Source organism: Chenopodium quinoa, unplaced genomic scaffold (assembly GCF_001683475.1).
Source record: "Chenopodium quinoa cultivar QQ74 unplaced genomic scaffold, ASM168347v1, whole genome shotgun sequence".
In the NCBI taxonomy this organism is placed as follows: Eukaryota; Viridiplantae; Streptophyta; class Magnoliopsida; order Caryophyllales; family Amaranthaceae; genus Chenopodium; species Chenopodium quinoa.
The window spans coordinates 730,916-757,080 of record NW_018742651.1 but is presented as its reverse complement, the minus strand read 5'-3'; the positions used below and the strand labels follow the sequence as shown (position 1 = coordinate 757,080).

General features: G+C 37.0%; 3 protein-coding genes across 5 annotated transcripts; 1 reads left to right on the top strand and 2 right to left on the bottom strand.

The window, feature by feature from the left end:
- Positions 1 to 236: 236 nt before the first annotated feature.
- On the top strand, positions 237 to 11,765 carry LOC110722056 (protein GFS12-like). Of its 3 annotated transcripts, none has more exons than XM_021901291.1 (16): positions 237 to 536; positions 635 to 720; positions 1,753 to 3,900; positions 4,048 to 4,375; positions 4,455 to 4,670; positions 4,762 to 4,834; positions 4,933 to 5,138; positions 5,229 to 5,291; positions 6,998 to 7,212; positions 7,308 to 7,419; positions 7,522 to 8,043; positions 8,989 to 9,296; positions 9,389 to 9,623; positions 9,692 to 9,765; positions 10,492 to 10,627; positions 10,995 to 11,765. In XM_021901291.1, exons 1-16 carry the CDS (start codon positions 411 to 413, stop codon positions 11,142 to 11,144), a joined length of 4,998 nt encoding a protein of 1,665 aa, XP_021756983.1. In that variant the 5' UTR covers positions 237 to 410; the 3' UTR covers positions 11,145 to 11,765. The 3 variants fall into 3 exon arrangements, with proteins under 3 accessions (XP_021756983.1, XP_021756984.1, XP_021756985.1); XM_021901292.1 differs by having other exon boundaries at positions 238 to 536; positions 6,998 to 7,206; positions 10,995 to 11,763; XM_021901293.1 differs by lacking the exon at positions 237 to 536 and having other exon boundaries at positions 1,742 to 3,900.
- A 232-nt stretch (positions 11,766 to 11,997) lies between these two features.
- Positions 11,998 to 15,902, bottom strand: LOC110722055 (pentatricopeptide repeat-containing protein At3g06430, chloroplastic-like). Its single transcript, XM_021901290.1, has 2 exons — positions 14,017 to 15,902; positions 11,998 to 13,621 (listed from the first exon to the last, which is right to left on the bottom strand). The coding sequence occupies exons 1-2, from the start codon at positions 14,371 to 14,373 to the stop codon at positions 12,494 to 12,496; spliced, it is 1,485 nt and encodes a 494-aa protein (XP_021756982.1). The 5' UTR covers positions 14,374 to 15,902; the 3' UTR covers positions 11,998 to 12,493.
- A 796-nt stretch (positions 15,903 to 16,698) lies between these two features.
- On the bottom strand, positions 16,699 to 24,231 carry LOC110722054 (squamosa promoter-binding-like protein 1). Its single transcript, XM_021901289.1, has 12 exons — positions 24,048 to 24,231; positions 23,887 to 23,918; positions 22,689 to 23,538; positions 21,699 to 21,850; positions 21,252 to 21,614; positions 20,602 to 20,676; positions 20,410 to 20,517; positions 20,208 to 20,325; positions 19,867 to 20,005; positions 19,506 to 19,653; positions 17,990 to 18,589; positions 16,699 to 17,420 (listed from the first exon to the last, which is right to left on the bottom strand). Exons 3-12 carry the CDS (start codon positions 23,461 to 23,463, stop codon positions 16,977 to 16,979), a joined length of 2,922 nt encoding a protein of 973 aa, XP_021756981.1. The 5' UTR covers positions 23,464 to 23,538; positions 23,887 to 23,918; positions 24,048 to 24,231; the 3' UTR covers positions 16,699 to 16,976.
- Between the last annotated feature and the right edge of the window lie 1,934 nt (positions 24,232 to 26,165).

The window sequence follows — 26,165 nt, the reverse complement described above, 5'->3', positions numbered from 1 at the left end:
CATATAGCGTTAGCTTCAATATGTAAAATTGCATATTGGTTACCTTGTTCAAATAAGTTACAGAGTACTTTAACTATAGTGATAAGTTATTCCGATAAGTTATTCGATTTGGGACGATTTGGTTCGGAGTATATTTACGGAGTTCCATTTATCTAATTTTGGTTACTATTTAGGTCCAAGTCCACTATATCGACACCAACTCGGTTAATCGACCCGAGCCGTCATGGCTCATTGGACAAATCCGGCACCTTCCCAGACTAACCTGAACATCAATTTCAGTTCTTATTTTTACAACTGATCCCAACGCAAGTAAAACTTCAAAACAATGCCCAAAACTATGAACAAGCACACGAACTAAGAGGTCAATTGCCCAAGAAAGAAACCAAAAATCTCAAAAAAATTACAGAAAAATGGAAGAACAAATGTGCATAGATTGCTTAAAACATCGAATTCAATCAGATATTTCCGATAAATTATTCTTCTCTTACGCCTTCTCTGATTCCGCTCTTCCCTTAGCTTCTAGGGCTGTTGTTCAAGTAAAATTTCAAATTTCCAACAATTTCACCTTTTTTTTTTATTTATTAATTTTTGTTTTGGGTGCTAATTTTTTTTTTTGTAATTTGTGGTTTTATAGATGTCGAATTCAAGTGGGGAGGTATCATCTAAATTTATGCTGGTGTATTTACCTCGGCAAGAAGATGACTGCATCACTAAATACGTGTAATTCTCGATTCTGTACATTTTTATACATATATTAATGTGTTTTTGCCATTCGTCCAGAATTAATTGTTATGTCAATAGTGTAATTTGAACTAGTAATTTGATTGCGAATCAGGACGGAGTTAGTATGAAAGTTGGACGACAAAAAATATTAAGCATTTTTTCTTATCTAGTTATGCTTTACTGCTTTAGATGGTTGGATGATCATAATAACTTATGTTAAAGATTATACTTTGATAGCTATAAAATGTGGGATTTAACTTGAATGTGATCATGGGTTTTTGGCTATATCAATTGAATGTTGTAATAAGTTTGATGTTAGGTGAATTGGGCTTTTGTCAAAAGGAATTTATTTCTATTTTTTATCTTTGTTTTTGTGTGTCTGGGATACTCCCTTTGTCCCAGAATACTGCCTTTGTCCCAATATTTAATTTTGACCATTGATATATTTAAATATATATTAGTAAAAATTAAAAAAAGTTAATATTTGGAAAATATACATTAAAATGGATCCAATAACACATTACATACATTTGCTTTCATATATATAGAAAAAAAAATGGTCAAATTGAGGTGTGTGAGAACTGCAAAAAGTCATAACGATGCCAAGATTATGGGAGAGAGGGAGTATATTATAGTTATGATGAAAGAATTATTTCTATTTCTGTCTATACTCAAAAACTTTATTGGGTTGAAGGTTTGAATGGCTTGTGATGAAGGGAGTATATTATTGTTATGATGAAAGTAATAGGGTGCTTATTTTATATAGTACAAAGTAGAAGTAATATATTGTGTCTGTGTATGGAATGGAGCCTTTTTGTTTTGGGGGGTGGGTGGGTGGGGTGTGTTGATCTAGCTCAAGGGCTGATTCCCACTTAATGAGAAGCTTGGTGAAGGCATTGAAATTTACTTGGTTGATATATGATGCCCAAGCTATGGGTTTACTCATATTCTTGTCACAGCCAAACATTATTTTATTTTACTTATATTTTTTTTTCCTTGTATCTCATCTCATGTGAAGTCTTGATATAGGGATGATTGTATTTTGGATGACGGTGAATGCATTGAAAACGGAAACAATGATCAAAGTAATGACATAGAAGTCTCCGGCAACAACAGCTTTTCGCTGTCTTCTCCTATGTGGAAAATGTCCACCCCATTGTTAAGGACTGGAATGAAGACTGGAGTCTGCAGTCTTTATTGTGAGAACTCTTCTTGTCACTATTCTAGTAGGTTTTCTTGCTTAAGAACAATAACTGCAATTGCACCATGCGCTTTTGTTGGTCATTGTACCTTCTCTACATTTGAGAATATAGCTTCCAATTTTTCATCTGGATGGTTGGAAGATGACATGTTGTGTTCTGTCAGTGTCATGATTGAAGGTAAAGCAACATGTCGTGCTAGTCAAAATTTTCTTAGGTTACTTGGAATCCCTTCATTTAGTGATTATCAAGTCCCTGGTTGTTTGAGGCATCCAAATCTGGTACCAGTGTTGGGAATGCTAAAGGCGCCTGGATATACCATTGGAGTTTACCCTAAGGCTCCTCACACGCTGGAAAACATTCTCCACTACAGTCCTGAAGCATTGAATTCTGAGTGGCATACAAGATTTATGATATACCAGCTACTCTCAGCCCTCTGTTATATCCATGGTTTAGGGCTTACCCATGGCAACATCCGTCCCTCTACGGTGATGTTCTCAAGTTTTTCATGGACCTGGTTAAGCATATGTGATATACCTCATGTAAAGTATGTATTAGGTGAAGATGATGAAGAATCCTTGGCCTCACCCCTCATAGGAAAAAGTTGTTCCACTCCTGATTGTCTTTCTAAAAGCCTTTATGCTGATCTGAATCTTTCCTCATCAGTAGATTGGCCCACAGAATTTTATAAGTGGTGGAGGGGAGAGCTAAGTAACTTTGAGTATCTACTTGTCTTAAACAAACTAGCTGGAAGAAGATGGGGAGACCACACATTTCATACAGTAATGCCGTGGGTAATAGATTTCAGTGTCAAGCCTGATGAAAATTATGCTGTAGGGTGGAGGGATTTAAGCAAAAGCAAGTGGCGCCTGGCAAAAGGTGATGAACAGCTGGATTTTACATATTCAACATCTGAAATTCCACATCATGTTTCAGATGAGTGCCTTTCTGAATTGGCTGTTTGCAGCTACAAAGCAAGGAGGTTACCGCTGAGTGTCCTGCGTTTGGCTGTACGTGCAGTGTATGAACCTAATGAATATCCTTCCACTATGCAAAGACTATACCAATGGACTCCTGATGAGTGCATTCCAGAGTTTTATTGTGATCACCAAATCTTTTATTCTCTTCACCCTGGTATGAGTGATTTATCAGTGCCTTCATGGGCTGGAAGTCCGCAAGAGTTCATAAAATTTCATCGTGATGCACTTGAGAGTGAGCGGGTTTCACGTGAAATTCATAACTGGATTGATATCACCTTTGGATACAAAATGTCAGGTCAGCCAGCTGTAGCTGCCAAGAATGTCATGCTGCCGTCATCACAACCCACAACGCCAAGGCCAATAGGGCGTCGTCAACTATTTACTCAACCACACCCTGTTCGCTGGGGCAATACCAAGAGAAATAGAGTCAGTGCTAATGTTGGGGGGGCTGTCTCTATACATCATGAGAACTTAGTTGATAGCAAAAAACCTTTATTCGATGGAACTGATTACTTGAGAAAGATAGAAGAAGCTGCTGCATTTTGCCAACATTCCAGGCATTTACATCCCATATACTCAGAGAAAGTTGTGAAGAGTTTCTCTGCTGACCTAGAGTCCTCTAATCAGGATAGCAAGTGTCATGTAAGTGATGATGTTACTAAAGCAACTGATAACAAATTCAGCTTTTGTATGTTGCCTAAAGTGGATTCCAATAATATCCTTGAGTATCTTGAGGAAGATGATAGTTCTAGAGGATATCAAGAGTTGTTGCTTTGGGCTCAACAATCTTTCTGTCAGAACAAACTCTCAACATCTGTTGCAAAGGATATCTTTTCTCTGGGCTGTGTTGTTGCAGAAGTTTACTTGAGGAAGCCTCTATTTGATTCAGTTTCTTTATCCACATACGTGGACAGTGGTGCTTTACCTGGAATTTTGAGAGAACTTCCTCCACATGTGAAAATTTTTGTTGAAGCATGTGTCCAGAAGAATTGGAGAAGGTACACTTAATTTATGTTCTCAAATACAACTTAGAGCTAATTAGAGAATGACCTTATTGTCTCTCTCCGCTCTGCAAATCATTTATATTATTCTAGCGCAAATATCTCTTTTATTTATCTAATTGTCTTTTATTTTTTATTTTTCAGGAGGCCTTCTGCCAAGAGTCTTCTGGAGTCTCCATTCTTTCCTGTAACAGTCAAGTCCTCGTACATTTTTATTGCTCCCCTTCAGCTTTTGGCAAAGGATGGATCACGTCTACATTATGCTGCTAATTTTGCCAAGAAAGGGGCCTTGAGATCCATGGGGACGTTTGCTGCTGAAATATGTGCTACTTATTGCTTACCTCTAATGCAAAACTCTTTATCAGATGTTGAAGCTGAATGGGCTTGTGTACTTTTTAAAGAATTTCTAAGATGTCTGAAACCTGAAGCAATCAAGAGATTGGTGTTGCCTTCCATTCAGAAGATTTTACAGGCTAGTTGTATAATTTAGTTTATTTGATTTTGCAATTTTCCGGCATTTTATTCTTCTGCTACTGATATGCTTATTTCAGGCAACAGGCTATTCACATTTGAAAGTTTCCCTTCTGCAAGATTCATTTGTGCGTGAGGTATGGAACCACGTTGGGAAGCAAATATACCTTGAAACAATTCACCCTTTGATCATATCAAACCTGCTTAATTCTCCTCATAAAAACTCTGCATCTGCTGCGTCTGTGCTATTAATTGGGTCCAGTGAAGAGCTCGGTGTTCCTATTTCCATTCAGCAGGTTAGCTATAGGATCGTATTGCTAATCTTCTCATTTTATGGACATTTTATTATTTAGTTATGTAGAACTGAGCAATGGCTGGTTACTGCAGACAATCTTACCTCTGATGTCTTGTTTTGGCAAAGGACTTTGTGCTGATGGAATTAATGCTCTAGTTAGAATTGGTATAAAATTTTATTTAAACTTTGGAAAGAAGTGCTTGATTATGTTAACTGATAATGGTGCCTTGACTTCTGAGCTTGAGATGTCCTCTGATTTTCAGGTGCTGTTTTGGGTGAGAGTTTTATTGTCTCACAGATTCTTCCGTTGCTGAAAAATTTTGTTCGTTCCTGCGTTGATACATCTTTTATCAATAAGCCTGAGCCTGTGCAGAGTTGGAACTCTTTAGCTCTTGTTGATTGTCTCTTTGTGTTAGATGGTTTGATTGCATTGTTGCAGAAAGAAGTGGTGGTCAAGGAGTTGCTTGAAGTACTGGCCCTTTCTTTATAAGTACTTCTATGTTCTCTCTCAAATTTATTTTTCTTTCCTTATTAATCGTGTTTGCGTGCTAACATGCAGGGCCAAAGTTGCTTGTTTGTTGTGATTCTTATGCGAGGCAACCTGGAACTTCCAGTACTTCAGGTTTTTAATATGCAATTTTACTTCAATTCTAAGATTTTTGCACGAGCAGAATGGGAAGATAATGGTTTTGTGAGTGTTTTTAATGTCAGAGAGTGGCAAATTAGTTGTTTTTTGGAGATGAGAACCCAATAATCTTGTTTGTATAACAATTAAGGTTACCACTATACTATACTTGCAGCAGCTTTGATTGTCAAGGAATCTGAGAGCTAAAATGTTCGGTTAATTATCACGGCCTTATGTACAGATTATTTCATATGCATGAGGTTTTTGGAAATTAGGATCCTGTTAGAGAGGGACTTGAAAGTTTAGCATGGTACAAAGAAACATTGCATAGAGAGTGCTTGGCTATGTGGCACACAGCAATATTTCCTTGATAGTCATCCCTTGAACCCTACACAATCCCATACTGGATATGATACACCAATTTACTTCATAGCTTGTTGTGCCCATTGTTCTGTCACTATTCCTGTTTCCTTTTTTTACCCTGTCCCTGACTTGGTGCAACGTACATGCAAGGGCTTGAGTGGGGGGAAAAATCTGTTTTTCTGTATAATTTTCTGGTGAATTTTCTGACGATGTGTGATAAGGATACAGAACTCCAATGACATGGAAATGGAACTAATCCAATGGTTAACAAAGCACATGCTCAGTGCCTGTTTTTCTTTGATCCTTATGTTACCTTGTAGCAAGTGTTTTTACTGTATCATATATAAAAGTCAACTCTTTTTTTGTTTTTCTTTTCAAGCAGCTCTTCCAAATATTTAGTGAAAAAATTACCCTGGGTCTTGGGTCTCTTGTTATAATTTTTTTTTCCTTCCGCTTTTGGGGAAAAGCGATATATTTATTAAAGCGAATTCCTGTATTTCCTTATGGTACCGGCCTTCCATAAGATATAATAACCTTGTTTTTATTGATAATTTCTGCCTGCCTTTTCTTCAAATGTTAATTGCCTGGACAAAGGCTATGCCAAACACAAGGCCTTTGCCTACTTCTTAAACCTTGGTAAATGGCAGGATTGTAAAAAACAAATTGATAAGATTGAGGTTTCCTTATTTTACTAATTAACCCTTGTGGTGGAATATGGGCCACAAGATTTTTTATTTTTATTTTCAAAAGTTTGTATTATTCTGTAGCTTTTGTCAAAAAAAAAAAAAAAAAAAAAAAAAAAAAAAAAAAAAACTATTGGGAGCTGCTGAGTCTTTGTCCTTGTTACTCTAGCAATTTGAATGATATGCTTTTTTTGACGTTGTTTCATAGTGTCACACTTGCACCAATAAATTAATATGTCTCGTGCATTGTTGAGGCATTGAGGAGTTCCAGTGGCTTGCCAATCATATTATTGAATGGGTTCAGGGCTTGCTTCTAAGCCCTCTTTGAGATGCTCTTTATTTGATAGCTTATGGTATTGATACAATCAGTGCAGTTAATCCTGAAAATTTTCAATACCTAAACCTTTACGTCTCTTTTTGTAAACATATGCATTTAAATACGCATGCTCCTCAGCTTCTCCATCTAAATTCTCATACTTTTCAGGCTTTGTGTGGCCTGTATTTCATTTTTTATGTAAGAGAAATAATCCTTATTTTCTTTCGCCACTATTGTAGTATTGTGTTCCTTTTTTTTTTTTTTTTTTTCCTGAAGTCTAGTATGCATTATGAGCGGCAAACTTCTTGTTTATGTGATGAATTGTTCTATTCTGTTTCCAGGCTGCTGCTGCTACTCTCATCACTATTTGTCAGCAGATTGGTCCAGATTTAACTGCTTTGCATATCATACCTCAGCTGAAAGAGCTGTTTGATGAGCTTGCTTTTTCTCGTGAATCATCTAGTTCACCCCTCTCTCTGGGAAAAAGCTATAAGATCTCCAAACACAGCTCAGACAAGGAGGCAGAAATTGAAAGTCGCATGGATCTAGCGTGGGTGTTGAGCACTTCTCCATTCAACACTTGTGCTATTTTTAGATATTGGAATTGTGGTCTGCTTATCGTTGTTTTAAGAATTCCTTTGATGTCTGCAGGTTGCTTTTATATCCTTTTCTTGCAACTCTTCTCGGCATAGAGAGACTGCGGCAATGTTGTGCTACATGGCTTCTGCTTGAAAAATATCTCCTTAAGCATTATAACTGGAAGGTGGGGTTATTTTTTCCTTGTATGTTTGTATTTCCTTTGTCAAGTTGATACTGATTTCATGGTATACTTACATTCCGTTTCTCTAAATTCGTTATGATTTAGTGGGAATTTACAGGAGATTCATCTAGGAGCAGTTCAGGAAACTGTGATTCTAGAAAGGCCTTGATCAAAGAAAGCGTTAAGTCTAAGTACAATCCAACCAAACTGCTAATGAACGGAGTTGGATGGGCAGTACCACAATCTCAGGGAAGTAAAGGAAGCAATGATATGGTACTTCATAAACGCTTTTATGAAACTCATCAAAACTCAGCCGAAATTAACTCAGAAACATTTAAAGTTGGCAAATGTGAACCATGGTTCTGGTTCCCTACTCCTGCTACTACTTGGGAAGGGCCAGATTTTCTTGCCCGTGTCGGCACTTCAAAAGATGAGAGTCCGTGGAAGATTAAGGCATCAGTAATACACTCTGTCCGTGCTCATCATGGAGCATTGAGGTCTTTGGCTGTAGATCAAGATGAGTGTACTGTATTTACTGCAGGAGTAGGTCCTGGTTTTAAGGGAATGGTTCAAAGATGGGACTTGTCAACTGTTGATTGCGTGTCTGGTTACTATGGTCACGAGGAGGTTTGCTTCCTATCAAACTTTTGCGTCATTAGTAATTTTCCTGTATTTTTCATTGTTCTATTCAACAGCTCATTGGTAGAAAGTGATGCCCATCTTGATAACTTGAGAAGGATATATGATACATTCAAACAATGTTGATGTAGAATTTATATGTCTAGAATAACACATTCTGTGAAGCTCATATTTGGCGTTCTCTGGTCAGTGGAGAACTTGAGTATCAAATTTTGTCCATTGTCCTAGATTTATTTGATTAATCAAAATGAAAGAACTGATAACCGGGATAATGCGGCTTGCTTTTTTCTTTTTAAATGGTATATACGTTCCCTTGCTCACAATGAGAGCATAATTTTAAAGGATTTACATCAAACATGAACATCTTGGACAGACTTATCAGTTGTACAGAGTAGTTTAAGCTGTTTGACTGAATAAGAAACAAAGAAGGATTTGACAAAATCTCAAGCAATTTGGCTGACGATGTACCTGTAAATAAGAATATGCATGGTCTATACATGTAAAATAGAATTATGCATATTATTTTTGCCATTTTACACAGCTGGACTTGTGGATATATTAAGTAAATTTATAAGCATCAATAAGTGCAAGAGCTTAATCACATTGCAATTTTAAAATGTTCTTACAAGGCATCCGTAAGATCTATTTCAAGCTTGGAATCTTTCAGTTTGCCTTATTAGGAAGCAGTGAAACACTGGAATAATATCAGCACTTTTTCTTAGGATGTCATCCAAGAGAGTTATTGACTTATTGTTGTTGAATATTTTTTTGGTGTATTTTTTTTCTTTAATCATTGTCTTTCCTGCTCTTTCTTCCTTGTGTAAATTAAGGCGGGTATTCTTTATCTACTCTCTATACACTGTACGTGACTTGTCAGCTGTTTCACTGAAGCTTGATGAACTTGGATGTCTGATTGATATTTTTTACTTCCAGGTGGTGAATGACATATGTATCCTTCCTTACAGTGGGAGGGTGGCGTCTTGTGATGGGACCATACATGTTTGGAATAGCCAAACTGGAAAAGCAATAACACTAATTTCTGAATCATCTGCCACTATGACTCAAACTTCTGGACCTCCATCTTCCGCAATGAGGGTCAACACTGACCAAGCTAGTATGCTGAACTCATACCCACATTCTGGTGGAATTTTTACCAGCATTGATAGTACTTTGTATACCTGCATGCATTTCTTAGAATCTGTGGAAAAGCTTGTAGTTGGTACTGGAAATGGTTCTCTCAGGTATAGGGAAAGTGGAAGTAGTTTTCATCTTTACCAAATTTCTGGACTGATTACTTTTTCCTGGTTATTGAGAGTCTTTTGCTCATATGCAGATTCATTGATCCTGCTGTCGGTGAGAAGCTTCATATGTGGAACAGTGAATATGCAGATTATGGATTCCCTTCCCTTGTTTCTGCCATATGCTCTTGTGGTTCTGACAAAATGGAATATACTTCTTCTCACTCTTGGATTGCAGTGGGACTGGGTTCTGGTAATTGCAGGCTGCTTGATGCCAGAAGTGGCAATGTCATTGCCTCCTGGCGTGCTCATGATGGATATGTGACAAAGGTATTTCTTGGTAGAAAATATGTTTCTTTAGATTGCAAATTACTTATGTGAATGACTTATTCCTGCAGCTGGCTGCACCAGAGGATCATTATCTTGTTTCCAGCTCTCTGGACAAAACCTTACGAATCTGGGACCTCAGAAAGTAAGTCTTAAGTTGGGTGGTCTGTGTTGTATTACATTTAAGTGCTATGATGCCTTCACGTCGTTCATGATATATAATTAGCTGCACTTGCTTTATTTGCTTTTTTTGGGGGAGTTAGGCCGGTTGTACCTTTCTCTAATATAGGCTGCTCAATTTTATTTTATTTTATTTTATTTTTTTTAATCTTGGGCTTGTGTCATCTGTAAATTTTTCAACTGAGGTGAAAGTTGTATAAATATAACTTTGCTCATGAAATTATAATTACAATAAGTACCTAGGCACAAGAAGGAAATTATGCATCAAAATAAAGTCTACCAAACATATTTTTTAAAATCTTGTATTTCAATTCTTAGGAACTAATAATAGGACTACCAAATCTTCCTCTAGCTAAGACAGCAGTTCTCCTATGCTAGCACTTCAGTGTGAGATGAAATCATACCTTTTCAATTTGCTTCCCCTCCTCTTGTCACTCCGTTCTGCTCTCTACCTCTCTTTCCATTTTCATGGCTGATTCTGTAGGGTAAATGCTAAATGTTGTGTGATTAGGCTTTGCTTCTATCCTAAAAGAATCCAACTAGTTTTCAAATTGTACAAGCACTGCATGGTCAGCTCGCCTTGAAATGTTCATCTAAAAGCATTACCCTAGTTTTGTGGACATTTTAAGTGCTGCATTTTACTGAATAGCCGCTGATTTATTAATTGCTGGATTTGCTTTCTGTTTTGCAGGAGTTTGCCGCCACAATCCATTGTCTACAAAGGTCACAGTGATAGTATATTAGATTTTTCTGTTTGGGGCCAAGATATAGTTTCAATCGCCAAAAATAAAATTGGACTTTCCTCTCTGGCTGGAACTATGGATGAAGTAAGTACTAAAACTGTTTAATTATTGACATACTATACAGACTAAGGAATATATATTCAGAGTAGGAGACTGGACTGTAGGCTGTAATTTCCTTGTATGTATAATGTGTATACTGTATAGTGTATTAAACCCAGCTTGGTGAAGTTGGTGAGAAATTCACCTTGTGACTTTGAGGTCACAAGTTCTTCAAACCCCACCAACTACATTTGCTTGGGAGTAAGGGGTTCTCTTACCTCCCCCCTCTACTGTCTCAAGCATTGACCAATGTAGCTGAGTTGGTTTAACTTGTGAGAGATGGCTGGTTCAATAGGGTCCTTAGCAAAAATAAAATAGTGTAATTCAATTGTTGTATTTTTCTTTTCTGCAGTATGGCCAGCATCGTATTGTTCGTCAGGCTCTACATACAGCAGACCGAGGGTTCCAAAACATGTCTGTGTTGTCGAGCATAGCTATTCTTCCATTTTCACGACTTTTTCTCGTCGGAACAGAGGATGGTCAGCTGAAAATCTGTTCTTGAATTGCTGTTTATGACACAGCTAGTTTTACACAATCATTGACTTAGATTCATTGAGGATGAATACACCATGAACGACACACGGGATAGGAATTTGTAAATTTACACCTACAGCGAAGTTTGCATAATTCTTTTCAATTATTATTTTTTTGTATAGCTTATATCATACATTTGTTTGTTGTTTCCCTCTCCATTTTGTTGTTTTGTGAGTTTTTAGGGGTGGGAGAATGGGGTAGATGGTTTTTGTTTCATCAACATTGTTGGTGTGTTTTAGTTTATTATTTTTATACTTTAGAGGAAATTTACTGTGACACGTGTATCCTTACTTTTTTATCTACTGTATAATTTGTAATCTAATTATTTCATTCTTACATCTAATAAAAATTTAAACTGTCTTTATGTTAAGATTTGCTTTAAGTTGTCTGCATGATACTCGAGTTTCCTCCCTAAACCTGTGAATGCAGAGATGAACATATTCCTTAGCTGCTCTGTCTGAATTAGCGTAACCACCCTGGGGTGGAGGTTTCTCGTTGCATAGACCTAGGCGTGTGAAGAACCTCACTGGGTCCACCGATTGCGGTTGAAGAAAATCTCCAATGTTCATTTTCTATCCTCTCAAAAACACACTTTGCCTTTATTTTTCACTAGGTTCACAGTCTTCTTACCACATCTCCTGCACTGTGACTCCTTCAATCTCTGGAGTTTGATCTTTTAACAGAATAAACGCATACTTTGTTCAAGGTAAATATATCATTACTTGCCTTTTAACAGCATCCTTTGTTCTAGGTGATATGTTATCACTTGCCGTATCACCATCCTTTATTCTCCCCTTGTCTTTAAATAGTCTGAAACATAGTTACTAACTGAAACACTGTTTTCTGCACTGAAATATCCCTGTAAGTACATTCTCGAAAAACCATGCAAAATGATAATAATTACGCTTAATACATAGAGCATAACACTCAACTATGCACAATGTAAGAACTTGACCAACTAATTCCTACACTACCCCATTTTACTAACAATTGTCAAAATCTACCTATTAATATAAAGACCATATATGTCATCTTGCTCTTCTTCAAGAAACAAAACTGCAAGGTCGTTCAACAACTGTAGAAGATACACCACTAGGAGTACTAGCTTCCAGAAGTGTGTAGGCTTCATTACTTCATCTGTTCAACCTCATAGGCATTTTCTGCATGATTGAAGGACCTCCTGCATCGCTGCAGTGACTGAAGAGATTTTTTTTTATGGTCATGAAAACAGGATGACAACAGAAGGAATTCCTTTACTTGGGAAGTATTGCAAAGGCCAAAACCACATTTTGCAAATCAATCATATACAGTCATCAATCAGACATCACCCATGGTGTCCATCACTTCACTCGAGTCAGTGACCATCTTCTCTTTTTCCTGCTCCAAGTCATATATCTTGTCGCTCATACCTTCCTTCCTGTAAGCCTCTATCATGACAGTGAAAGTATCGTCATCCGGCTGGCAGTGTTTCTCCTTCATCCTCTTATAAACCCTCTCCATTTCCATTAAATCCTCAGCCTTTGCACATGCAAAAATAACAGCATTGAAAAACGATGTATTTTCTGGTATTTCCAGTCTTCCAGCCAACTGAGCAGTACTCACAACTTTATGAAAGACACCTGCATTGGCATATCCCCGAACAAGACAACAGATGGTCTTAGTGTCTGCTTTCATGCCCTCAGCACGCATTTGATCGAATGCAAATTCCATATTTTTCATATCCCCTACATCAGAAAATGCCTCAATCACATTATTGTAAGTGGAAGTAGTCCAAGGGAATTCAAGCTTGCGCATGTATTCCATCACCGTAGACATTTTATCATACATGCGCTTCTTCCCATAAGCACCAATTAGGATGTTGAAAGTCCTAGTTTCTGGTTCAATCCCAAAATCCCTAAACTTCTCGTACCACCTTTCCATCATCTCAATTTGACCCATATTTCCAAACAAGGCAATTATAGTGTTCATAGTCCACACATCAGGTTTGCAAGTGGGATTATGAAGCATTTCAGACAAAATCTTCTCCATTAGGTCATATCTCCCAGCTTTACCATACCCACCGAGTATAATGTTCTGAGTGACTGTATTGGGAGTAATTCCTCGGTCATTCATCTCCTTATAGAGGGACTCAACTAAATCAAATTCAGTAGCATCAATACAAGCCTTAATCAAAGTACTGTAAGTGAAAACATCAGGCTGACAGAGAGGAAGCTCCTTCATCTTATTAAGAATCGCAAATGCTTCATCAATCAAGAAACTGCGGCAATAAGCAGCAAGCAAGGCAGTATATAGCTCAACTGTAGGTTCTAGCCCTTCCTCTATCATAGTATCAAAAAGTTCCTGGGCTCGTCGCGGTTGTCCTGATTTTCCAAGCAGCACAAGGAGTTTCATGTAAGTTCCTTCTTTTGGTTGATAGAATGATTGTTCTCTCAGCATCTCAAACACCTAATCCAAATCCAAAATTCAAACCACCACTATAAATTTCCATTTACAAATATGATATCATTCCTTTCCTATTGCTCATCAATAACAATCATTCATGCAGCACAATTATAAAACAATTCAACCAAAAAAGTTAAAAAATCAACTAGACTTCTTCTTAGTTACAATACTAATACACATTACTCAAATCAAAATTCAAGCAATAAGCATTGATAAACACAATGTTAACTGTCAAATGTGAAGCTAAAGTGACAAATAGAGTATTCCGGTCGGGTCATGTCAGGTCAATTAACTAATTAGTCATGTGGGGTTATTTCAAGTCGGGTCAGTTTTTAACACCTCTAATTACTCGTGCTCGAAAGTCAGAAAAGCAGTAAAAGTAGAGGAGAGAAAAGAACCTGAAGAGCTTGAAGCCATTGTTTCTTAAGGATAAGGTCAGAAAGAGCTTCAGTAACAGTATTAACCCAAGCCTTAGCTTTAGCCTTACGATCAAGCCTCTTCTTGACATTCTTAATCTGGGTTCTTCTCTTTGGAATTGAACCCTGAGAAATTGCTGGGAATTCCCCTTCTCTCCAAATTTTCTTCTTGTTTTTGGGTTCGGATAATCTTGAGTTGCGAGAAGTAGAAGAAGCAATTGCACAGCGGATTATTGTTGGGTATTTGGTTGATAAGTTAGTGGGGTAAATGGGTTTTTGTTGAGGATGTAAAGGAGTGAGAATGAGGGAAGATATTGAGGAGAGAGAAGTTGTCGCCATTGCTGCTCTTGTACAAATGTACAATGTTAAATTCTTTTCCTTTGTGGATTTTAGTATTTTTATGGGATGGTAATGCTCGGCTAGTCGGGGGTTGATTGTTCGATTTGACTCGACTCAACTGAACTCGAGATAGTTGGGTTTCAAAGATTAGAATTATCATATATTTATATGAATTTGTTATTTGGGAATTTAAAATATTTTATCATTTTTTTTTGATAATTAGGGTACATTTGGCAAAATTAATTGTTATAATAGCTAGCGAGGGAGCTCCAGTCAATCTTCATGATAAACAAAAAGTATTTATTTAGTGACATTTTTGTAGTGGTTATTAAAAGTTGTTATTTGATGAAGGTGTTCAACACCATTAATTGTTGAAATAGTAATACAAAATTTAATAGGAAAAATTGCCCGCAATAATCCGACCTTTTGCCCGTCCGCTGAAAATAATCCCACCTTTGGATTATTTTTTAATAATCTCACCTTTATCCCCCGATCTTTTTTATTGGTCTCAACCGGTTAGTTAACTTGTTATAGCAAGTTACTAGCCACGTGTTGGCACCCAATTAGTCAAAAAAATAAAATTAAAAAAAAATAAAAAAAAAACAATTAATTAATTTAGAATCCACCCAAACCACCTCCCCTGCCACCAATCCGGCGCGCTGGCCTCCCCTGCCACCAATCCCGGCGCGCTGGCCTCCCCTGCCACCCCTCCCTTGAACCACAATCGAACCCCCTTCCCTGAACCACCCTCGAACCCCTCCCTCCCTCACGAACCTCCACATGAACCACCCTCGAATCCTCACAAAACCAAGCCAACCCCCAACCGGCCAACCCCATTCACGCGGCTCCGGCTTACCCTCCCCTCCCATGAACCACCAATCCTCTCCCTCACTCTTACCCCCGTGAAAACCCAGCCCTTAAACCCAGGCTCCGTCCGCGAAAAACCCACCAACTCCCTTAAACCCAGCTCCGACGCGCCGACTTCCCCCATCCCCAGATTCTGGTCGCGTCGCGTCTCCCCCGTCCACCGTTTCCAGCCGCGTCGTCGTCGTCGTCCACAGAGGAGGGGTTGGGTTAAATGGTTAATGTGGTTAAGGGGTTGGGTACTTGGGTTAATGGGTAATTGGGTTTAGGTTGGCTTGGCTCGGTGGGATTCCGGTCAGCTTGGTGGTTTCAGGTGTGGGTGGGATAGTGGTTCTAGGGTTTAGGTTGGGTGGTGGTGGCTGAATTGGGGTGGCTTAGGTGGCGGTGGTGGTTTTTTACTACTTTTTTATTTTTATTTTTTTGATTAATCAAGGAGCAACACGTGTAAATTCTACTTAAAAAAAAAAATACCTGCTCAACCGGTTCCAAGTAAAATGGGACCATTTATAGCGGAATGGGTATAAAGGTGGGATTATTAAAAAATAATCCAAAGGTGGGATTATTTTCAGCGGACGGGCAAAAGGTCGGATTATTCCGGGCAATTTTTCCAATTTAATATTATTATTTTAAAGTCAATTTGGTAGCTTTTGACAAACACCACTCTAATTTAGTTTTTGTGAAACACTACCTTTAAAGCTAAAAACTATCATCTATTCATCTAGCACTACTTTGTGGAATGATATTATATGAGTTTAAGTAGTGATTTGGCTTAGTCAAAAAAATATAACTACTCCAAAAATTGTTAAACACGCATTAGGCATAACAAAACGAGATGTCAATGATACATTGTGTCATAAGTTTCTATGATGTTTCACTTAACTTTTCTTCAGTTTTTGTAGGATTGGTTAGCCTTTTAAGTTCATGTGTAATTTGGTATATTTTTAATTATTGGTTTTGGTTTCTTATTTTTATGTATATTCAATTAACTTTTCATGGCCTTTTGAAACTTCCAACTTTGTTAGTTTTAATTAATCAAGTTCAAATCAGAACAATGTACATCCTGGTTCAATTCTAACGAGAACAATGATACAAAAACTTTTGAAAAATTTAGCTATAGTTTTGAGACGTTGAATCAGTGCTATCAGTGGCAATGGTTGAAGTGAGGGAGAACATGGAGAGAGTTAATGGGAGAATGTTTAAGGTGGGATATGTTGCAATTGAGGCTTAAACTCATTTTCTCCAATTTTGTATGCCATTTCCATGATCATAATCCCAGCCAACACCAAGCTCAAAGCTTGTATTGATCTCTTCAATCAACTAAAACGATTTTGAACCAACACATCAACAATTACAGCAAGCTTCTCAGCCTCGTCTCTTCTCTTTTCTACAAAAATCATTCAGTCTGAAATTCTGAATCAACCATCTCCTAATCAACTGAACCAACAAAATAACTAAAGCAAGATCCAAAGAGCTATTACGACTAGGCAACAGTTCATTTATGAATAATTGTCTTTTACATTACACCTTTTGGTTAATTAGACGTTTGAATTCTATCTTCACTTTATAAATACAGAGCGAAAGATAAGATTAAATGTACAAGGAGTGTAATGCTCATACAAGAATATATCTGAACAAACTACTAATTAGTCAGCTACACCCTCTTCTTTAGAAACAGGCAGTCCCCCAGTCCAAACATTTTTCACAAACCTCTTAACAATATACAGCCGAATGTAAGTAAACTACACTGCTCCATATTTCAGTGTGTCCCACCTGAATGGCAAGAAGACATAACAAACTCGAGGCATACTCTTGAAAAACAGAGCTGTACAAACACAAACTACAGCAATGGTAACTAGAGACATCACTACTGGCCTACATGTTAGTGATGTTCCTCTGAATCCATAATTTGGCCTCTGCACGCAAAGTTTGCAGTTTTGACTGATTTGCCGCTTCTCAGTGTATAAGCTATTGAACTTTGCAGATTTGAGTTCATCAGACTGCTTTTGCTTGGAATTTAAGTTCGAGAGTCCAAGGATATCCACAACTACATGTTTGCCAGATGAAATTTTGTTAACTTTACTCTGGAATAGAACAATGTAATGGTTATGACCTCTAAGGTAAGCATAATCTTTTGGGGTCAATCCTGTGCTGTCTCGAGCATTTTCCCAAGCTCTAATACCAACCTAAACAAGAGAAACATATTAGAGTCTAGAATGATCATTAGTAAACACAATCACTATTTAATAACCCACAAAAGCACACAGCTTATTTGGTATTTAGAATGGTGATGAAATTAGAGCAATTCTTACATGCAATATCCATTTATCGAGTGATCAAGGTAGAGAGATTGTTGTATACACCCGGGTGTACGGTCTACGGTGCACCCAAGGGTATTTGTTTGCTCATTTGATGATATAATGAGAACTAATTGTCGAAATGAGCAAACAATACTCTTGGGTGCACCGTGCACCCGGGTGCAAAATAATTTCTAATCAAGGCAATTTCGATAATAGTACAACACTTCCAACTAACATATACTTTCATTTCCGCTCATACTCACATCTATAGATGGTAACACATAATGATAATAACGAAAGAATGAATGAAGAGAAGGTAAAATAATGGTAATTCACAAAATCACATGAGAACTTCATTACCAATTCCTTAATTTATTACCTAATAATAAAGAGCTTTCTCAATATACTTAGAATTATTGTGAATAAATCAAAGCAAGCATCAATAATTTCATTACCATTCCAGGATCTTCAAGCAAGGCATCCAACATATTCTCGAAACCAGCACAACTGGCAGCTAAGTGCAAAGGGGTCAACCCATTGGAACCAGTGACATCAGGTCTAAATAAGAAGCTGCTGGGTGATTCATCTGAGACTTTTGTATTCTTAGCTTTTCTGGGTATGTATCTTAACAAAAATTCCACCATTGACCTGCTATTTCTTTGGACGGCAGTGTGAAGGAGAGGCATCTCTGACAATGCATTTTCAACAGAAGCATGATGTCCAGTATCTACAATTCCACTGAACAGCAAATCCAGGAGTTTTCTTAAAACAGCACACCAATCATGGTCCACTGAAAAATCTATTAGCCACTTTAGTCGTACAAAAGAGAAGAGGTCCAACTGGATATTAGTTTGGCCTGACATTGAGCTTACACGGTTCGTATGCAGCAGCCAACCCATCTCATGTATAAACTCTAAGGCAACATTCCTTCTATCAATACCCTCATCTGTACCGACAATCTCCATTACTCTTTCAAGCATGCAAATCTCAGAACAAATTTCAGGCTCTGCAACAATGAATGGAAAGAAGCAACCACTGAGGCCATAATCTTCCACCTGCATGAAAATAATTACCAGAAGTATCTCAGGGGACATAAAGTAACAGGCTAATCCAGACACATTGAGCAGATTAATTTTAATTTCTAATAATCTGAATTACCAAGTAGAAACTGAGTGTACCTAAGTACATATCTGAAGTCTTAAACACATGGCTCAAAATTCAGGGTAAGAATACTTTTTCTTAAAACTGGATATACGAGGGAAACACATCCTTCATGTCACTTTTTATTAAATTCCAAATCCTAGAATCTTTGGCAAGCACCTTTTCATGTAATTTTTAATGCCGAAACAAACACAATTATGTAAGATTCTTTCACTTGTTTGCTAATGAGTTAAGAGTATACATAATTTTGATCTCAAATCAAAGCAAGCATATCATGCACATATCTTTATATCCCCTGTCCCACTTTCTTTATTTGTTTTTCTACCATTTCAGGGTACAAGATAACATCAAATTAAACTGTAAAGAAGTGCAATATATGGATTCGACACCCATATCCAAGTGCGTATCCAACACTTGTACTTGTGATAAAATGAAGTAAGGGTTAAGTAGCCTATTGATAGACCATAATGCCAACATACAACCAGAACCAACCAACTCACTAAAGACCAGAACTAAAATAACATTCGTGTCAGCACCAATTACTAATTTCAAGTAGGAAAGCTTCAAACGTTGCAGCCATCAGATTGGATCGCAAGATATTAAAAGAAAACTTTAAACCAAAATTTTATTTGGACACCGAAAGAACTAGATAACAATACATTCCTACATATTGTGAAAAGATATGATAGTAGAATGTATTAGTAGTTTGTATCCATCATTAATGCATAAGAAATTAGTTTACACAAGATTGAGACACCGGAAGGAAAGCAACGACTGAGCAATCAACCAAGAAGCATGAGATAGCATTACCTCAATAAATCCTCTCCCAACAACATCTGGTATAGAGCAATGAAAGCTAAGAGACTGAACCTCATCCTGCTCGGCAGCAGTACTATCTACCAAGCTATAACAGCAGCTATCTTGGACCAGATACTTCCCTTCTATAGCACAAAGTAACCTATACATAGTAAATTGAGGTATACAAAGTTATCAACTGCTAGCCAAAGTCTCAAATGTAAGCCTCAAATATTTTACAGAAATTACAAATAAATAAATAAATTAATTAAAAATGTAATTAATGTATGTATTCCAGAAGGAAAGATAACAATCAGAAGTTAACTTTCAAAAATGACAACTGAAGTAGCTTACATGAACATGATGGTTAAAGTACCTAGAAGTTGGCCCAGAGAGATTAGAACCCTTAACAACTAACTGCACTGTCTGAGCAGCAGGAACCGCAATGGGACTGATGCTTGAAATTCGACTGTCCCGGCTTTTGAAAGGTAGAGGAGTATCTAGAACAACCCGACCTTCAGCACAAGAAAAAAGAGCTGAATTAACAAGGGTAAAAAAGAATACTGACAGCTATATGACCCTTAAAAACAGATCATGATACTCTAAGTGATGAATCTGGTAATAAACTAATGTATGATATTTCAAACATTAATCTAATATAAATATATATATATATATAGTAAAAAAAAAAACTGGTGAGGCGGTGTGAAAACCAACCGTCACAAATAAATGCTGCACTTTGCTGCACTCTGGTATAGATCCATCCTGTCTTCCAAAATGGATCATCAGACAGACTCAGGAGCCTACTCAAACTGGAGCTCATGTCATAGCAGAGCTGAAAGAATAATAGAAAAAAAAAGTCTCAGCATGTAGCCTTCGCAGAATAGGAAAACAACCAAGTCAAGGATAAGAAGAAAACCTCTTCCCATAAGGACTTGTTCAAACGAAGATATATTGTCAAAACAATGCAACCAGGCCTGATGTACCCTTCAATGTCCGAAGGTTTGTGGGACAACCAATCAAGAATCTGGAATGCACAACCTCAACATTTTGAGCACGAGACAATTGATCAAACAATGGCCTAATCATAATAAGGGAGGAATACCATTACCTGTGTTCGCAATTGATGAGGCAAGTCATCTGGATCCTTACCAAAAAGCTTGAAAACAATCCGATCAGTTCGGCCCTAAAAAGTTTTAGAATAATAAGGACAAAAGAAAAGACAAAGTGACAGAAACAAGAATGACAAAAGGTCCAAGCATGTTTTCTGAATGGCCAAAGATATTCCTAACGGGTGGAACCAGACATTGCCAGCTGAATCATGTATAGCACTATAGCCCACCCCCTTCTCTCAGTACAAGAATGTAGTATGAGAAATACCCTCCAACACAAAACCTTGAAATGTTGATGATAAGGCAGATAGCAGCATTTTTTAAGAAGAATATAATCAAGGAATAATTAAACGCGTGTTTACAAATTCTTGATGACATGCATGTAGCTTTTCCCAACTTAAAGACGCTGACTAATCTTGGGATCAATGTCCCAGTGTCATGTTCTCAGTCAAAGTCAATGTTAGAAACTAAGGAAGGGGGGACCTCATCTGATTCTCTTATAGGCATAACAGCAGTTAGAAAGTTGAAATGAAAAGCATCTATCCATGATGCCAATGCAAATATGTGTGGGTAAAAGGAAGAGGGGGTGTTCCAACCAAATAAATTCTAGTAAATTGTAAGAATAGGCTCTGCATGAAGAGGAATGTACCTGTGAATCACTGCCACTAGAACTAGAATGACCAGAATTTGAATCGGAGATTCCACTTGTTTGAGGTGGACTTGATTTCTGTAAATGTTCTGGCCAATATGCACAAGCAATAGAACCATGTCCATTTCCTGGAATATCTACAAATTCTTGAGAGTCATCATAAACATTATTCAAGTCAATGCCAAGGTAAGCCCCAGGTAAACTTCCTTTTGTAGCTATGGAACCATCAGCTGGATGGAAAATGCCCGGTTGTGAAGCATATTGTGTTTTTTCTTTCTGATGCTGATTTTCTCTGGTCAGTAATCCTATATGTGCTTCTGCTGAAGGCACAGCTTGACATAGTTCTTGTGCGCTAGAAGGGTTCTGAATACCAGAAAAAGGATTTTAGAGGCTTCATGAAAAAGAAAGCTAATTTGCAAATAAACCATCAGCGATAAGATCTGACACCTTTTCTGGAATTCCGACAGATATTCCTGCATTGAGTACCCTCTGAAATCCTTGCTGTAGTTCAGGCAAGTTGCTTCCACTAACTTGACTAGCAAGATTTCTCAAAAGATGAGAAAGTAGATCTTGATCTTTTGTCTCGTCATAACCATTTGCTGCAATTCACATAGAACTTTATAAAATCAAGCAAGAAGGATCAATTCCACAGAAACAAGATAGGACAACTTGATTACATAACCAACTTCTCTAGGACCCTAGGCAACAAAATTAAAAAGCAACGTAGCTTGTACCATATCTCCAACTATTATTTTGCTAGTCTAAATAATTACTTCTAAACTTGCCAGTGTCCACATTACTATAACAATAAGGCGGGATGAAACTTTAAATCAAGATTGCAATCACTTAAAGCAACATTATGTTAAGCTTCTCTCTCTAACTTATTGTCAAGTAGCATACATATGTCGCATATTGTTTTAAAGTATATTGAAAACAGCCTTATTACTAACGAAAGATTGCATACATCCAACTTTCTGTTTCCCTGCACTGCAAAAACCACCTTAAAGGTGTTGGTTGATGTTTAAATGAAAGTATGAATCAGAGGGATTATGTCTGTCAGAAACAGCTTAGAGTTGATGTACAAGGGATCCAGCTCTTATCAAGATGACAGAAGTGAGAACGACTACACTGTTTTTAAGATAAGATAACGACAATAAATAAACATACCAAAGGTCTTTTCGGATTCTACAATTGAGATTATATTACCAAATGCAACAATAGATTTTCTTTATTCAACATGTTTGACTACAAACATACGCTGAACTGAAGATAACAACATTGAGAGGTGATGGATGAGAAGAAGTGGACAAGTAAACCAATGCAGTAATGGTCCAAATTCCAAAGTCCAATTTGATTAAAGAAACACATAGCAATCAACAATGTCCATCATTAGCATCCAATTTGCATTTAAAAGACAAAAAAATATTAGTAACTTACAGTGCAGATTGGACAAAATTCTCAGCAGACTAACAAGTAGGTAGCCTGCACTCTTTTCATCAGTCAAGGAACCACCATTAGGTGAAGTTTCAGAAAGTGTTTTTCTTCTCCTCTTGTTATGCCCAGCCAGACGTCTACGACAGCTTCTCTTCCCTTCATCAAATTCTGGCAGATTATGGAACCTGCTACACTGCTGACAGAACCGTTGCATAAAATTTCCCACGAAAGCTTCACTGACTTTGGAGTGCACTTCACAAACTTTATGACGTCTATGGTAATCCTTAGCATTACTAAGATCAGCCGTACAACCTTCTACCTGACAGGCAGGTTGGGAAGTTCCAGTTCCAAGAGACTTACTCTTCTTCACACTCTTCCCTTCCAACTTATCAGCTTCATCTTCTGCTATAGGATAAACCTGCTCACCCAACTTCATATTCGATGGTCTACCTTCTTCATTCACCTCCTCATGAGGAACAACCACAAACCTCCTTCTCTTCTCCATTTCCCTCTTTCCTTTCTCATTAGTTTTACTGATCTCTTCGGAACCTACATTAATGTTCGTTGCAAGTTCTGGTCCAAGGGGAAAAAGCTGTATACTTCTACAATCTAAAGGTGTATGAGTAGTATTCAATGGAGTGGCAAGAAAAAGATCACCATCCCATTTCCAATCATTCAAATCCCATTCCAAAGTCTTCTTTCCTACTGCTTTCAGGTCAGACACCGGCATCACCGCTGAACTATAAACATCAGCTTTCCCTCCCATCTCAGCCTCCATTGTTTACAAATTAAACCCTCTAAACAGCACAATTTCCAATTATATGTTCAACTTTAATCTTAAACCCTGATTTACCTACCCAATTCCATCAGATAGAGAATGCACCAATTAAACTAAGCTCCCTTGAAAACATATAACAAGAATTGCTCAATAAGCCCCTCAAAAACAACTAACCAGCTTCTATGCACGAGCAAGAATTAAAATTTATACTAACAAAGCTACCAAATTACCAGTTCAACGAATCAAATCCTTCACAAATAAACTTAAATCGAAAACCCACAACACATTTCACAAAAACATCAATAAAAATCACATCTTTTACAATACCCAGTTCTTTCTGTGAGTAAATTCAACAAACAGTTGAAGTGCAAATATACATACATAAAAAAAATACACTCTTTAACTCAAAACATTGAATCTAACCTTGATTCTGGCTTGCGAACCAAACGCAAGATCTGAAAGCAAAAATTAAAATTAAAAAAACAAATAAACGAAAACCCCAAAATGTAGAGAGAGGAATATTGGAGGACGATGTTGAATTTGTAAAGTGAGATAAATTCAGCTCCTGTTGTAGTGTTGTGTACCTTCCTTTAGGTGCACCTGGGGTATTGTCGTAAATTTCAGTGAATAATTATTGTTGCTATCAATGATATGGAAACTGGGAAGTATAGAACACATGAGTTGGTATTGTAGTAAACAACTAAACATGGGAGATTTTTACAATACAGACTGCAAGTTTGAGTTGGAGTTTATTTGGTTTTCAAGCATTTGTACAATCCGTCGTCTTGTTTGCCTTTTTATATTATTACTAGTTTAGTGCTCCGCGCTCACCATTTTGCTAATTAAAATTAAGGCGCTAACAAGGAAACACTAAATAAATATATTTGGATTACCTATTACTTCGTATTATTTTGTGTTTGAATATACAAGATACATTTTGTAAAACAAATCGTTTAAAATTGAAATATGTTTGACATTGCTTCCTTTGCACACGTGGATTGTAATCACATGTGTTCAAGTAAGTCAACAATTTAGATAACCATTATTTCATAGTTTTCAATACGTATTGTTGACTTACATGTATCTTAAAAGTTTGTGTTGTTGTAACTGTCAAAAAAAGGATTGCATGTTTTATATGTCTATATGATTTGATTTACTTATTATTTTGAATCTCATTGAATATAGAGTAACAATTTATAAGTAGCTATCTATTATGTTGTCTAAGAAGGAATGTTATACATAGACATTAATGTATTACTTAAGCATTTGTATAGAATGTCAATAATGACCATGAATGGATGAAGTTCATTAGTTAAGTAATAGTAGAGATTGACTAATACATAGCTTGGATAGTCAATTCAGTTCCGAGAAAGATGACTCGATCTAAATTAGCTAGCAATTACCAGTGAGCATTACACATGTAGTTTTGCATAGCATATTGGAGATAAATAAGTTGCATTTGTAAGTTATTTGTAATGTATCAAGAGGAATGTAAGTTAATATAATGTTGTATTCATATAGACTATTATACCTCTTTTGAACATACTTGACTTGTCATTATAGCTAGTATGACTCTTGGGAAAGAATCTTGAATTTGAGTTCAGTTTCAGTTTCTGAAAACAGAATATTGCTTAAGCCTTTTCTTGCCAAAGCTATATTTAATTGCATTTAATGTGATATACATTTCTAGCAATGTTTTAGTTCTATAAATAAATAGCATTGTTTGTTATCATATGCAAATCAGCCACTGAATTATGATTATAAGCTAAGTATAAGCATATACATTAGTAATATGTTTAGGCATTTTGGATGGCTAATCTTGCACCTACGTTTACAATTTGTTATGAAGGAAATCAGGAAGATAAGTTGGTATGAAATATACATTTTTAAGTTGTTGTTGTTGTTATGCATGTAAGAGATATAGCTATATGTATGTGATTTGGTTTGTCTAATTTCTGCATGCTTCTGTTTGCTCCTTGCTAATTTAATATGTTGGGTTGGCCTGGTGTTTTGTTAGTGCAATTCCATTTACAGCGTAATCCTGATGAATTCAACAACATTTTATATGATGGCTCCAAAGGCGTTGGCCTGCAAGTGCATGGTCACTCTAAGATTTGGCAAGCTACTATGGCACATGAAGAGGACAGAGATGATTGGGTTATTGTAGACACCCAAATGTGTCTCCCCAAAACCAAATTAAACCCGGTGATGAGTACCTTTCACGTCAAATCATAATCGAATGAAGTGAAAGTGTGGAAATTCTAGTGTTGCGGTTAGTTTTCTTTCTCTCTGTTTTTGAAAACCTATTTTAAGAAAACAGCCAATCCAGTTTGGTTTGGTCCATAGCAAGGGTCCAATAATAGTGTAGTTGGGTTGGGTTCGAAAAGACCTTTCCAACTAGGGTTGTTCAAAAATATCCGGTCCGAAATATCCGATCCAAAATTTCGATTATCCGATCCGGTTTTTAAGGTTTCGGATATTTCGGATCGGATATCCGAAAAAAATTCGGATTTTCGGATCGGATACGGATCGGATTTTGTCCGAAAATTTTAACTACCCGATCCGAAAACCCGACTATCCGATCCGAATATCCGACTTTCGATACGAATATTCGAATATCCAATCGGATCGGATTCGGATCGCAATTTCTCCGATCCGAAAATTTCGGATATCCGAATTTTCGGATCAGATCGGATATCCGA

What these genes read in the sequence shown, in the direction of transcription:
- LOC110722055 (XM_021901290.1), bottom strand. Translation starts at nt 14,373, where the DNA reads ATGGCGACAACTTCTCTCTCCTCAATATCTTCCCTCATTCTCACTCCT. An exon ending in AATGGCTTCAAGCTCTTCAG is followed by an intron (nt 13,622 to 14,016) that starts GTTCTTTTCTCT and finishes GATTTGGATTAG; the next exon opens with GTGTTTGAGATGCTGAGAGA.
- LOC110722054 (XM_021901289.1), bottom strand. Translation starts at nt 23,463, where the DNA reads ATGGAGGCTGAGATGGGAGGGAAAGCTGATGTTTATAGTTCAGCGGTG. An exon ending in AATTTTGTCCAATCTGCACT is followed by an intron (nt 21,851 to 22,688) that starts GTAAGTTACTAA and finishes TGTGAATTGCAG; the next exon opens with CAAATGGTTATGACGAGACA. An exon ending in CTCTCTGGGCCAACTTCTAG is followed by an intron (nt 19,654 to 19,866) that starts GTACTTTAACCA and finishes TACTATGTATAG; the next exon opens with GTTACTTTGTGCTATAGAAG.
- LOC110722056 (XM_021901291.1), top strand. Translation starts at nt 411, where the DNA reads ATGGAAGAACAAATGTGCATAGATTGCTTAAAACATCGAATTCAATCA. An exon ending in GACTGCATCACTAAATACGT is followed by an intron (nt 721 to 1,752) that starts GTAATTCTCGAT and finishes GTCTTGATATAG; the next exon opens with GGATGATTGTATTTTGGATG. An exon ending in GTCCAGAAGAATTGGAGAAG is followed by an intron (nt 3,901 to 4,047) that starts GTACACTTAATT and finishes TTTATTTTTCAG; the next exon opens with GAGGCCTTCTGCCAAGAGTC.